The sequence below is a fragment of the Ammodytes marinus genome (assembly GCF_949987685.1).
Source record: "Ammodytes marinus genome assembly, chromosome: 4".
Classification (NCBI taxonomy): domain Eukaryota; kingdom Metazoa; phylum Chordata; class Actinopteri; order Uranoscopiformes; family Ammodytidae; genus Ammodytes; species Ammodytes marinus.
In genome coordinates, this window is record NC_137233.1 from 28,074,097 (window position 1) to 28,089,698 (window position 15,602).

Sequence of the window (15,602 nt, forward strand, 5' to 3'; positions counted from 1 at the left end):
AAAGAAAAGGAGAAGAAAGGAGAGCGGAGAATGGGGGGAAAAAAAGTGAGGCTGTCCAAACAGAACCAGATGCAGGAGTGTGGAGGCTCGTTTGATCTCTGTCCTCATAGGCTGATTGATGTTGCACATTTCATTTCCTTGTCAGAGTCTTGACATAATGTTTCACTAAACACTCAGGCCCTGCTCTCGTCTTCGTTTTATTTTCCACGGGGGTCATAATCGACCCTTTCTGGAGCTGAAAATAGATCATACCCATATCAATATATATCAATAATATATTGGCTTACACGCACACGCACACACACACACACACACACACACTAGAACTGGATGGGAAGAGGAGGGCTTGGATATCAAAGAAGACCGATGTATTGTCTGTTGCTGTCTCTGCAACATATGGTTTGGTCCTGGCCTGAAATACTGCACTTCAGAGCGGCCATGATGAAACTTTTGAAGTTCTTCAGGGGTAGAGAGAAAAAAGGAAAAACAGTTTCTTTGAGTTCGTAATGCAGTCAATTCAATTAGCGTCATACAGTGAAAGGTCGAAAAGCGCGGCGGTGACGTACTCAGCTGGTAGGAGCGCGGCGGTGTGTGACCAATCCTAAATGATGTGTTTGGAAATCCACGCTGGCTTGACAAAAGGAACTAATCATTAAATTCCCTCCTCACCTTCACCCAGGGAATTTCTTCACCCTCCTGGCTGCTGTTATTGATGTTTTGCACACAGCCCACTATACTACGCCCTCCTCCTCCTCCTCCTCCTCCTCCATCTCTTCCACCCCATAGCCGCCCTGCCACGGCTCCATCCCTCCTGAGGAGCCTGTAGTGGCGCAAAGGCAGACATCTGGGACCCATTTCCCCCCTGGAGAAGCCCTTCCTGTGGGGTATCCACTTAGAGGGGTTGGGGTGGAGCGGGGTGGAGGGGTTGGGGAGGGGGTCCAAAGGGGTGAAGGTGCATGGTATGTGGGGGATGGTGGTGGTGATGGGACAGGGTGGAGGGGGGGGGGGGGGGGGTGTAAAGAGGACCAGAGGTGTGGATGATGAGCAAATCTAATTTAAACTGTGGACGTTTCGAGGAAGAAAAAAAAATGTGAGTGGCTCAAAGCTTGACCATCAGTGAAGGCCAGGGAGAATTAAAGGAATAGTTCAACATATTGGGACTTCACTTTTGTTTTTGCATAAAGTTAGTTGATACGATTGATTGATAGTTCAAGCAAAGACGATGTTGTGAACATCCAATGTTGTTGCTGGTGCTGAAGAAAAAGAAAGAAAGTAAGTAAAGTCCACATAACAGCTACATGAAATTTGAAAAAAATACTTGCAAAGTACACACAATGTTTTGGCCGACAATTTGGCCTTGCTCAGGTGTATGCTGACTACAGTGACCCATTACCCTTATCTAATTTCGTCACATGACCGGAAGCGTCATGCAGCACATTAAACATACATTCATGTTCTGTGAACAACAAACCAAAGTTACACATTTTCACAGAAATTTGTGACAAGATAATAACAAGAACTAAAGATCTAAAAGATTAAAAGCTGCAGATTTTAGGAAGGGGGGATTAAGATTTCAAAACAATGCATTCACTGCTACACTAGACACAACTAAATACACAATTATGATTAATACAGATCATTTTTACAAATAATAATGTCAACCTAATAGTGGAGTTGACAACTTTTTTAGTCTCAAGAGAGTGCGACTGTGGTAAATATATTTAGGTTATATGCCACTCTCATGTCAACCCCTTTAAATAAGGCTGGAGCCAGTAGCTGGTTATCTGGTTAGCGCATCAATGTTCCCAGGGTTCAATATTCCCAGGGCTCAATGGGATAATATGTCTGGGGAAAAACTAGGCTTACTTTAATGTTCTGCATCTCAACTCCACCATGTGGTACAGAGATGAATCAATCAGGTAAAGTTAAAGGAATAATTCACCCATACGGAACCGGCGTTCTATCATTATAAAATCGCTATTATAATATAATGAATGAGGTTTTTATTCCCTCAGTCTATCCTCAGTCTTCCCTTGGCCCAGCTGTCCTGTTAATCCTAACCCTACATTTTTACTAGTGTGATGTCACACTAGTAAAATGTAGGGTTAGACAGTGAGACCATAAAACACTCTTTCTGCCTTTAATCAGGCTAGGATTAACCGATTTCAAAAATGTTTGCACATTTAGGATCTCAGAGTTCAATACACCTTTATATTCCCACCGATGAATAGGTCTTTACCACATCATAAATGTATTATGAATATCAGGTCAGTGTTGTTTACCTTATAACTATATTTTGTCCACATAACCGTATATTCCACTTTCTGTTCTACTGAAATTTGACAAATTAAATGTCCCACTTGGTGCCATATACCCCGAGAACATTGAGCCCTGGGAACGTTGGGATGACCCTGGTTATCTTAGCCTGCTTAGCTTAGCTGGCTATGTCTGAAAGTCCACCTGCACCTGTAATGATAACTTTTCACTGTTTGTTTTTAAAATCCCATCTTGTTTGACACATACATAAATAAAGAGAAATATGTTTAATTGTGTAGGAAGGATGGGTTTTGTTACTTTGGAACAGAGCCAGGCTAGCTGTTTCCCCCTGTTTACAGTATTTGTGCTAAGCTAAGCTAGCCGGCTGATGGCTCCAACTTTCACATTTAACATATCAATTTTCGAACTCTCAGCAAGAAAGTGAATAACCGTATTTTTCCAGAGTGTCAAAGTATTCCCATTAAATTGGAGATTTCAAATGACAAATCCAATTCACAGAGAGATTACATGCACAGCTGAGTTTGTAACAATTTGCCAATAAAAGCACCACAGAATCACATGGGTAAGATATACTAACTTATATATTATAAATGATGTGCCAACGTGAATAAGCCCTGGGTCTTACGTGACCACAGAGTCTTTTTCTGATACATTTCTGCTTGTTTCACATGATAGATTTCTGTCAGGTTGTTTTTTGTCTGACATACTAGCCTATACTAACTGATTGTTATTCTGAAATGTTTAACTTCGAATGTGCATCACTTCACTCATGAATATAGAGAGAAATACATGGTTGCGATACATTTGAAAGCAATTTTTTCGGGGGCTTTGAAGTGCTCTGTATTTTTTCTTTTTTTTTTAAACATCTACAGTTTCATAACAACCTCCATCTGCTGGAGTAGATCATGTGATTCGACTGAAAGCTCCAGAACATCAACGAAAGGGACCTTAAGGTGAGACTGTTTTCTCATATGTTTATAGATATCCTTAACATGTGTGTTTCTCAAAAACTTTTTAAAATAGTGCAACAACAAAAAAAAACTCCCTCCCCCACTTCGTGCATGTCTTTGTTATTTTTGTTTAGCTGTGACTTATCTTCTTGTATTAGGCCGTAATTTATCATAATATTTAGTGCTCAAGCTTCCTTCAAATGTCCCCGCTTTCATGTGTAATTTAGCCAATATCCTGCTCTGGCTCTGATTACAGTGTTTAAGTGCTGGGGTTTGTCCATGGCACATTACAAACAGTCCCGGTGGAGCTCACAGCTGAGCTGGGGATATGGCATGCTGGGCTGGTGTATGCTGAGCAGCAGGTTAGACTCGCAGGTTTTATGTCGGAGACATCTAGGGAAGACGCAGGGCACATTAAGAGCATGACCTCCGCTGTGTGCAGTTGAGTATGTACCACTTTCTATCATGGCACTATTTGTAAAGGGCTGTTAAGTTGCAGTAGCTTTATGCTAAACGAGCAATCATAAGTTAACATTTGGATAAGAACAAATTCAGGGTTACCAGATTGTGAAGGAAAATAACATTCCCTTGGTTATAATGCAGTTATAAATGCCTAATGACTTCATAAAATGATTTTGGTCCAAATTCTCCTGCAGCCCTTTTCAGAAATTAGGTTATTTGGTCCGATCAGTCACAACCTGGCAACCCAAAGGTTTTCATTATAAATTGCTTAAAGCTTTTCTATGTGGCATTAGTTAAATATTTATTTACTGCTAATAAAGCCATTAGTTACTAGAGATGGGACTAATCTGATCCAATATCGGCATCGGGTGCCAATACGGCACGGTACGTAATTCACTTAGGCTGTTGTTTCTTTACAGTTGTTGCTGCTGCATTAACATGCAACCCAACATGACGTGTCCTCTTCGGATTTAAGAAGCAGCCATTGTTGCATTTTACTTATTTGATTGGAGGTTTTCATCATGTTAGTATTGATTTCTCTACACAGTCCTTGTACTTTTCCAATATTCACTTTGAAACCCAATGAAGGAATTTTTCAGCTTTCCATTACACTATTTGAAACACTGTTATTATACTTTTGAACTCTTGTATAGAAACAGTTCAAAATACAATACATTGCTTTGGAATACATTTGAATGTGACGCATTTTTGTATATTGTTTTGCTCTTTTGAAAAGAAGTTCTGCCTGGTTTACCACAGCCTTGCGCAACCTTACACTAAACACCACAACGACAACAATAATAATCAAGAGAAAAGGGCCACAATATCGAAATCAGTAATGGTAACATCCAAATCCAGGTATCTGTTCAGAATTTTTGGATAAAAGTAGATCATACGTCTTTGTTAGTTACAGCATATAAAACCTATATAAGGTTTATGAAGTTTGTCAGTATTTGACACGGAAACCAAGTACATAGTTTGAACATACAGTAAATAAAGAAGTGTCAAAGGAGTCAAATATAACTAGAAGTTTGTGTACTCTTGAATGTGCATGCGTGCATGAGTGAAAGATCGCATGCATGTTGCATCATATCATATCCATATGTGAAGGCAGCCGATCAAACGATCTCTGTGATACAGGGGCAACGCAAGAGGAGAATATATTTGGACGGTTACTTCTACGATAAAAAAATAAGAATTACATCTTTGCATTTCTATCCAACTATACATGAAGAACAGAAACTCCTGCCTTTTCCAGTTAAAGCTCCATCATGCTGAGTCTATTCAGAAAGATGCTGATGCAATTGGGCGTTATATTTATAACAAATCATCACATGAAAGTCTCTCTTGACTGCCGAGTCAGCTCTTCATATTCAACTTGTTAGGTTGACTGGGTGAACACTAACAAGACTCATGAGTCAGCATGATCAGAGCTGACCATGCAGCCACATGGGGTGTCAAATCCTGCTTCAGTGTGAACTTCAGAAATGAGGACGCAAGACTCCTTTACAAAACGTGTGCACCTGAACACTGACAAAACATAGGTTTCAAAAGCTACCAGGTCTTAATATTCACACCAATGACATAAAAGGCCTATGGTTGGAAAGGAGATCAAAAATCAGCAAATATGGATCAGATCATCTTTCTGAGACAATTTTCCGCCTGTTTTGATATATGCATAACATACATTGTGCTCTCTCCACTGCAGTACATCTGAATATCCTGTTAATGAAAAGGGGCTAACAAAACACCTTTTAGACTCTCTACAAACACAAAATGAGAAAAACTCAATTTGAACATAACTTCCTCATACGAAGGGCCTGTCGGGCGAGTCAGACGCCGCTGTCTCCAATGTCACACTTCAAATGCAGCTTACTGGAAGCAATGTCAACCTGGGATCTCCGGGATTAGGCACTATCACGCATCCACTCTTGTCAAAACCTAAAGCGAAGCCCCAGTCTGCAAGGTAGAAAGAGAGGAATGCTGCGTTTCTACAACAGAGCTATTGCATTAGAAACATCAACAGAGCCAGCTTCAAAGGGGTACGCCTTCACATTGAATCAATCCCCACTTCCATTAGATTAGATGAATTTACCCAAAGTTGCATTGCGCTAACGTTTCTTTATGGTTTCTCAAATCCCTCGCTCTGGTTCTGGTTCCCCCTGTGAAGCCACTTCAAACAGCCTCTGCCATGGCATATCCCTTTGTGCTCTAAAACAGCAAATATGTGTCTCTCTAAAATGTTTCAGATGGGAGCTCGCAGTGGTCCCAGAGGCACAGACAGCATCGCACACAGAAAAGACAAGAGTCAGAGGAGGGGAACAAAACAATGGCCAGAGTGTAAAGGCTGGGTGTCTATTGGTCTACAGGGAGAGGTTGACTGACTGATTGGTTATGAGAGAAGATGATATGGAAGGATAAAAATAGATGGAGATATGAGAAGGAAAAAAGCATATAGAGTGGGAGTATTGCTACAGCAGTAAATAAGTGTGGTAATAAGGAGAGACGGTAGGGGAATGGGGGGGGGGGGGGCTGGAAAGGTCTAGAAACATATGTTTCAGTTTGTAAATAAAACAGTAAATTGCTATGGATATTGCTTAAATATCTGTGGGCTTTGTACCACGCTTTGCGGAAGTTCCTCGGAAATCATTCTGGGACTGCCTTCTCAAAATGCCAAAGCGGCTCCTTAATGTCAAAGAGGCCATCTGGTTCTCGACCAATTCAAGATGCCTGCTTTTCATTTACCCCCCCCCCCCCCCCACCCCTCCCCTTCCCCCCATCCACCACCCTTCCTCCTGATGCATCTTTTTTTAGATCAAATGCTTCACTTTCTGTATTAATAATATCAATGTTCATATTTGACAAATGGAATAGTTAGCCAGCACGCATCACGGACATGAGGCAAAGCTGAGAATCCCGGGTTAACCTTTGACTGACGGAATGTATCTGAGTCATTTTACAAAGTACAATTTAAAGATACATACAGTATAACACTTCTTGTTCGGCTACATTTACAAGACAAATACAGTAGTAACTGTTAACTTTTAAGCTCAACATTTTACAGGTAACACATATGATAAACTTTTAGAATATGATGCATTGGTATACTGCAGATTAAAAGACCCTGTGGTGTAGTTCAAATTAACTTCCCATCAACCAACATTAAAATGCTGCTCATGCATCAGTACTAATAATCCAGTACTATAATAAAAAATCAGCCAGCAAGTACTTTTTCCTTTTGATATTTTTAATTTGTTGTGTTCCTAACACACCATGTAAGATTATGAGCGCAGGATGTTTTTATGGTGTGATATTGTTAACTCTATTTAAAGTGAAATATCTCCCCACTTCATCCAACGCTGCCTTTCATTTTTTGTAAAGAAAGAAAAAGAAACTGCGAATTCCGAAACAAAGAAGGCGTTGACAGCAGTGGTGGAGGAAGCATTCAAATTACTGACTGTGGTCAATATAAAAAATCTCTGAACCAAAATGGCAAAACAATTTTTTTTTTATTAAAGTATAGTCCAAAATAAAAAATATGTGTCAGTTTTGTAATACATATTGTTTGATCATGCTTATTCATGCAGTAATCTTTAAGCAGTACTTGAATGTTGCCGTTTCAACTGCTTGGTATACTTTTGTGTGTGCATCATATATCTTAAACACTGTCCGTATGTTTCACACATAAAATATGAACCCCGAAAGGAACTAAATAATTCTGTCAAATACCAATATAAAGTTAAAGCTTTCCCTGAGGTGCAGGGGAGTAAAGGTATAAAGAAGCATTCAATGGAAATACCCAAGTAAAGTCAAAGTACCTTCTAACTGCACTTAAATACAGTAATTGGACAAATGTACTTGGTTACTTTCTACCGCGTCTGACAGACATAATTAACATGTAAGCCAGTATATGGTAGGCTATCTACTAGCTGTTCTCTCTCATTTCACTGTGTCGGTAAGTACACACATACAGGTCTGAGAGAGTAGACAGGTGGATGCCCATGAAGAATTCATGTGCTTGTGTCCATTTCAGATGCCTAAATTCTGACATCATCGGCTGCAATGGAGTGCTATTCAAAAAAAATAGGCGTCATTTCCCTTGCAGGTTGTTTGTTATAGATTTGTATTGAGCGACTGTCGCTCCATAGAATCTCACTGTGCAGGATGTTTAGGACAGTTGTGTTACTTGAACGTATAAACTATTGTTTCCAGTCTCGCCGCACTCTGCCAGACTGCCAGTCAACACTTGAGACAACTTCCTTCCTTGATTTGGGTAGAAAGGAGACCCATAATTGAATAAAACCAGACCCCTCCCTCTCTTTACATACCACACAAACACACACATACACACACATGCACACACACACACACACACACACACACATTTTACAGGCTGGTATATAAAGTTAATAGGACGCATTTGGTTCCAGAGCCCCCAGCTTGCTCAGTGGAAAGAGAGCCCGGATTGTTTTTCGGTTTCTTAATGTCGAAGTTTATAACAGCCAGATAAAAAAAAATGTTGCCATGGAGATTTAACCACAACATCGCAATTACCTTGATGCAATGAGACTCTGGGGGCTTACAAACAAACCAGTGTAATGCAATTAAGATATAAGTACCACCAAAAATGTCCTTAAAAACACAAGAGGAAGGATGCAGGCAGGCAACAAAGAGAGTGAAATAATGATAGTGGCTTTTTGAGGATCAAAGTTACTGATACTTCTAGTAAATCATTTCTTTTTAAAAAGTGCCACATTCATTTTCCTTTACACTTGCATATAGGAGTGTTTCCTTCACAGCTGCAGGATGGATTCAAGAGACATATTTTTCCACCAGATCCAGTAAATGAATGACTTGATGACTTATAATGCACCAAACACTGATAGCGCGGTAATAATTCACTAACATATTTTTTACATCAACTTCAAAGTCCTTTTTTTTTTTTTTTTTTTAATCAGGCGGCTGCTTTAGCAAAATTGTACACCAAAAATTCTCCGCACCCACCCCCAACCTTCCCTTTGAGGGACAAAATAAAAATGTGGATGGATGGAATAATTGCCTGACTTCAAAGTGCAGGTTATTGACCTGCGTTTACTGTAGCGATTGCAATGCTTTGGGGTGTGTGTTTTTTTTTCTTCATAAACTCGGCTCGGGTGGGTGGGAAAAGTGGTTAATTCCTCCCAAGGAACAAAAAAATCCCACTGTAATGCCCAACCCTGGCCCCTTCTGACCCAGGCTTTGGAGGAAGAAGAATGTGTAGCCCCTTCAATCTGCCTTTGTGGCACTTTGCATTTCACAGTAAAGTCACAGGGCTTATGAAGAAAATATTACAATTTTGGTTGTTATAATTCCTTTGGAAAGTACAAAGGGTGTCAATGCGTTGGAGGAACACAAAGTCTACATAAACCTTACATGTTATTACCGTTAATATTAAGAAGTCTATTTTCAGATTTCACAGAAAAACACATACGGGACGTAAAAACAAAACATACTTTATTGACGTGACTGAGACACGCTCTTATACAAACACACTCTCCTTCATTCACTCAAGTGATACGTGTGGATACACAATGCTTCATTCAATCAATGCTTCATCCAGTTCAGTTCTGACATGTTAATGTTAAGAGACCAACATTTAAAGAGAGATACGGCAACACAATCTCATTGAGCAACATGAATATCATAAATGGTTCAGCTGAGGACATAAAGAAACATGCATGCACACTGGTGGGTGGTATCACTACTGTCGTGAATACTTTCCCCCCACTCTACGCATATTTTCTTTGTTTTTGTCACACTGATAAAAATAATACAAAACTCTTTCTTTACATTAAAAATGCCTGTTCAGGGTTAATAAATCCATTGAACCAGAACATGTGGTGCTTATTTTGGAATTGCATGTGAAAGTGTACATGTTGATGCTGCAGGATTTTGGGTGAGGTGACCTCAGCGAGAACCTGACACGCTTTGAGAGCTTTGTACTCAAGACTCAGCGCCTCGTGAAGTATTAAAAGTCTCTTCATCATTCACAGAATCAGGAAAAAATGAAATATAATATGAAGATAGAAGTTGGGAGGTAAAGCACACACACTGTACATAGTGTTTAATTGTTGGATGGGTGCCACCCTCTGGTGGCTGCAGTATGGAACTGCAACTGATAATTACCAATAAGGAGTGTGGTGTAACCAACAAGTGAAGGTTAAGTATGACCATATTTTGGTTGTTTTTTTTCTTTGTCATCAGGAAATGCATTACTGAGCAGGATACCAAGGTTGTGACATATAAAACATATCATGGTTTTATATAATAGGGCTGGATTTTGTCTGTAAAGTGGCCAAGTCAACGAAAAAAAACTGCACAAGTTGTATTAAAAGGAAGGTGGTTTGGGGTAGACATGGCCAAGGATCAGGGTGCTTCACCACAACACAAAAATATTTCAACGTCTCTGCTGATTCCTCTTCAAAATGTGCAAAGATCACGCTCGGACTGTGACCCTCTCAGGCTGGAGAGCCAGCACAACAATTGTCCTCTAAAGTCTGTGTAGTTGCTGTGGGATGTTCAAGTCCCCTTAGAAATCACTGAGGATGCTGATGTCTGCAAACTCTTTGCGGTAGCGGTGGGCGCTCAGGGCCAGCAAGAAGGACCACTTCAGTGACATGAAGCTCCATACACAGGACAGGTAGAGGCTCGCGGGGTCACTCAGGGCTGTGGGAGCAAGAGACATGGATGAGCATTAAGCACGTTGGAGAAATGCAGTAGTGTATTTTTTCATATTCCTGGCCGAACGCACAGTAAATGGCAACGCATAGACCACTGTAGTGTCGCTACACTTCATGGCCAAAAGTGTGTGACCACTACACCCATGTGTGATTGGTAAACATCTAATTTTTTAATCATTCCATTTCTACTACAGCAACCTCCGCTTGTCTGTGAAGGCTTTTCGAAAAAGACATTGGTTGGATCTTGGCTGCAGGGATTCACTCCCATTCAGCCACAAGAGCTTCATGCATGAGGTCTGAAACTGGTGTTGGGTGATTAGGGCAAGTTTGATCAAAGCTTTGAAGAATTACACTCAAGATTTCCACTAAAGGAGCAAAAGAGTTCTTCTCTGAAAAGGTCAAATAGGACACTTTGATCACGCCACTTACTCCTGACCGAGAGGCAACTCTCAAGTGATCACATGATAGACCACACGTACAATCTGAGCAGCAGATAAGGATTTTCCATGCGTCTGCCACATTAGTCAGCCTTAAGTGTTTGTAAGAGATACATTGTAATATACTGTTAATATATACATGAGTATAGCTTTTCATTCCATTTGTATGTGTGGTAGCCTTCATATCTCTGGTAGCAATTAACATTTGAAATAAAGAAAATTCTCTCTATATATGTAATTAATGTACATACAATTGGGATTAATAAATAGGGTCGAAATAAAAGCATTATGGATTAAATAGGGAAAACAGAAAAAAGAAAAACTGCAGAAGGAAAGCTGATGGTAAATGTATATATAACAAATAATACAACATCAATAATTTAGTAACACATTGACAAGTAGAGACAATTAAAGTATAATGGAAAGTGAAAAAGCAAATTAAAATAAATTGCTTCAGCTAGTTATTATTCTGTTGGGTATTATTATTTTGTACATCAGAGAACATGTCTCAGAAGGTTCTTTTTGGGCAATTCTATTACTGTACAGCAGTGATCTAAGAAACTACTTTGAACTAACATAAGACACTCTGGAGCTCTCTTAATCCTTTTCTTAATCGTTGTGAAAAGTGTAGGATTTTCTTTCATCTGTCCCTTTGGTCCATATTATCACTTTTAGCAAATTGATAATACAGCCCAAACCATGAAAAACAGTCAGACCAAAATCGCTTAAAAAGGATGATTTTTCTCTGTTAATCTTGGCCTTGAGGGATGACACTGCACTGTGTGTTGCATTGTATGTCATTTGCCACCATTTTCTCAACTGGATAAACTTGCTCAGAGATGTCAAGGCGAATTTTTGGGAATTGTAGAACATCTGCACATAAAGCATCTGACTCCATCGGGACTCTCCAACAAGGGTCATGAAGGGTCTTACAGTTATTTTATTCTATGACTTCTATTAGCATCTTTTTTGTTTATTGTGAATATATTGACAGAATTGTACGCCTTGCTGCACAACTAGTTCCACACAGGGTGAAGGAGGAGGGTGGTATTTGTAAAACTAGTGGTGGCTGGTTACATGTACGGTGCCCACAATCTCTACCATTGTGTCCTTGAGCAAGGCAATTAACCCCAAAACTGCTCCAGGGGCGCCGTACTATGGCTCACCTTGCGCTCTGAGGGGGATATGCGAAGAAAAGACAAATTTCAATGTTCCTTGTGTATATTGACTAATAGAGATAACTTATTAAACATCAACTATACCATGAAAATCAGCCACCTGTCCATTAAGGTTTCTGGGTCACCGAGTAATGTGTGTTCAATGTGATGAGTAGTAGTGGTAATGACAAACAGCAGCTGGTCTGAGCATAAATCACAACATGAACACATTTGGCGAAAGAACAGTGAGCACTGGAGCACACACAGTTATGTGAAACAGGAGACCATTGTGGGAGAACTCACAGTGGTTGTTTTGGATGGCGACAGAGAGGAACGCGATGAAGGCCACCACTGCCAGCAGAGAGAAGAAAATGCCGATGAAGAAGAAGAACTTGAGGCCCCTCAGCCAGGTTCTCCAGTAGTCCTGCAGGTACATGATGTGAGTGATCAGGGCCCAAAGTGCCAGCACACCTGAAGGGGGAAAAAACAGAGCGGACAGGTTAGGTTTCAGACGACTACCTTAGCTATTTAGGAAAGGACGCTGGAGGTTGTTGGACATTTTTAAACCATAGTAACAATAAACTGAAACAGACTGCAACACCAAAAACATTTTATTTTTTTAGTCAGGCAGTCATTGTTTCTAAATTGATTTTAATACGCTGTTAAAACAAACTCCCGGAAATCAAACTTTGTTTCCATTTAATGAAGCAATCTTAGCATTGCATAGTAATGCAGTAGCAATAAGAGCCGGAAAGATCTGATAAATAATAATAAAAATATTATTAATATTGTTCTATTATACTGCCATCGGTGTATGAGTGTGTGTATGAATGGGTGAATGTGGTAAGATATGTAAAGCGCTTTGGGGCTGAGAAAATCGGCTAGAAAAGCGCTATATAAGTCAAGTCCATTTACCATTTACCATTATAAAACCTGAAGACATAATAGACATTGATGGCATCGAAATCATAGTATAAAAGTTAGTGTCTTACTCTAAAAGGAATGATTTTCAGCACTTCACTTGATTTTGTGGTTTCAATTGAACGCACCACCACCAATAAGGGAAAAGTTATCAAAAACACTCTCTGCTGCTGATGATAAAAGTTGTAAATCTCTCATAGCTGATAATAACTGATCACCTGAGTTGTGTCGGTCATGAACTTATGGAGGCATGACGGGTGAGTGTGCGTTTTCAGGGACAAACACATCATGACACAGCACGTCGCCAATCGCTGTGTCAACGAATCACACTTCTGTCAGCATGTTCCTCTATTTTCTTCCAGACTAAGCGAGTGTGTCCACTTCTCATATTCCAGTTATATTTCATATTGGTTGGTGCCAGTGTGAAAGTGATGGTTATGTTTTTTTTTTTTCAATTTGATCAAAGTGAATATGTATCTTAACAAGCACTACAATTGATTACAGTACAACCAGTGAACACATGAGTGCAAAGGTTAAAGATATGGACCTGCAAACCTCAACAGGGGCTCAAAGGTCAGATCCATGGACAATGCTTAACGTTGCATAACTTTGCATGAAGACAACCATGTATTCTCTTTAAACAGGAACATTTGCAATGTGTGCAAATCCATTTCCACACGTACCATTTCGTGCCATTGTTCTTTTACTGCACTAACATTGCAGTAACACCTTGTCTTCAGATTTGTGTGTTTTGTGTAACATAAAAATCAACAGACTTGAGATGTATGACAACCAACCTAGTTTATACAGTCTATATGCAACCAATAGAAGACGGTGATTTATGTAAGGGATACAATATTCAAAACAGTAATATATGGAGTCCGCTCTTCTAGAGAATAATTCAAAATCAGTGAATACCTCCTCACAATCCCCTGTCTATACTGTGTGTGTGCTGGGGGAAAAAAATCCAATATTAATACACAGCTGAGGCTCTGTCAACACCAACGAGACTGCTGCTAGATAGTTGGTCCCCCTTTGTTTACATACCAGTTTACAGAGTCTAGGCTGTGTATTAACACCAGTTTTTTTCACATTCCGCACACAGTAGAGACAGGCAGCAGATTGTTTAGAGATTACTCATTTCGAGGGAAAAAAAGGCTTCTCCAGAATAGCTGACTCCACTTTTAAATGATTTCCATTATAACATTTTAAAATCAAGGACAGCAGCCACAAGCCACTCAATGAGTAATATTGTTTTAATATGCCAGGATACTGTTAAATCTACAGTGACAGCCATATTCAACTCCTGAAGTCATTTAAATTCAAAAGCTGAAACCTGTCAGTTAGGAATGAAAGATCTGCTGCAGGACATGCTGCATTAATATTGAAAAACACGTGATGGCATGACAATGTGGATCAGTTAAAACTAAAACAAGTTGGACCTCTGCTCTCTTTCTAACTATAGGCTCACTTTGCAAGCAGTATGTGCAGTAACTGGACCACCTTCGGCCTGAGGAGTGGGGGGGTGAAAACTGGAATAGAAACACGCACATAACAGGACACCTACCACCACGGTCTACACAGACAGATACACGGCGCTTATTTACCTGACAGTCCCCCCATAGCTGCAGTCCACGGCTGTTTGTACACGATGTTCCACACCAGAAAGGCAGAAAACCCCATGAGCATGCCAAAAGAGGCATAGCCGATACTAATGTACGTTTTATTAACGGCCATGTTCAAACAAAACAAAGGTGGTGTGGGAACTCGACGAGACGAGAACCGAGTGAGAGAGTACGAGAGCGCAGCGAGCAGATTATTTCAAAACAACTGCATCCGGTGAATCTTCAAACAGGCCCGAGAGGACAAAATGTGACTAAAAGTGTGTGTCCTGCTGACTACTAATAGTTGTCACACACACACACGGATCCGGGGAAACTGTTAGGCATGACAAAGCATTTCTAATGCGAAGTGTTGTCTTTTTGTATTTCTTCTGTCCAGCTCCAGCTGCGAAAAAAAAAACACATTGACTTTACGTCATCCTACATGGACCAAAGAGATCCCGCTTAGTCCTGCAGCCAGCGTCACGCAGCGCTCCCTATAGGCGCACGGGAATACAAACACCCATGTTCTCTGTTAATATCTGGTTCACCCTTCTCGTTCCCGTTTTAAAAAAGACATTAATCATTTTCAAAATCACCTAATTGTATTAACCCTCTTATGTTATTAAAACACAAGTTAGTAGTTATGTATATATGTATCACTTAACTTAGCACTCAAATGGGCTTCTAATATGATTTGAGACAAAATGCATTATTAAAGATGCTGCGAGGAACTTTCAGTTTGTGTTCATGATTCTTGTACCCCCCTTTGGACAAAAGCAGTAGGGTTTTTACCATGCCAGATGTAGTTCCTGGGTGAGCATACCCATGACAAAGGCATTAAGAACAGCTATATAGAAAAATAGCATTCTTTGCTCTGTTGGTCTCATTTGCTGTTACATGTAATTTATGAACATCAGAGGAAAAATTAGACTGCTTTAGAGATATTTAAAAGTTCCTCATAGCACCTTTAACTATTATTTCATCATACAAGGAAATAGTTTATTTTGTCTGTTGTACTGGCTTTGCATGAACTAAATATATTCGAGCTGTAACATTTAGAACATGTTTGGAAATT

The 15,602-nt window shown here is 39.9% G+C and overlaps 1 protein-coding gene across 1 annotated transcript; it reads right to left on the bottom strand.

Moving 5' to 3' along the window:
* Positions 1-9,160: 9,160 nt before the first annotated feature.
* LOC307249951 (heme transporter hrg1-A-like) lies at positions 9,161-14,923 on the bottom strand. Its single transcript, XM_080026858.1, has 3 exons — positions 14,531-14,923; positions 12,306-12,473; positions 9,161-10,394 (listed from the first exon to the last, which is right to left on the bottom strand). Exons 1-3 carry the CDS (start codon positions 14,658-14,660, stop codon positions 10,258-10,260), a joined length of 435 nt encoding a protein of 144 aa, XP_079882984.1. The 5' UTR covers positions 14,661-14,923; the 3' UTR covers positions 9,161-10,257.
* Between the last annotated feature and the right edge of the window lie 679 nt (positions 14,924-15,602).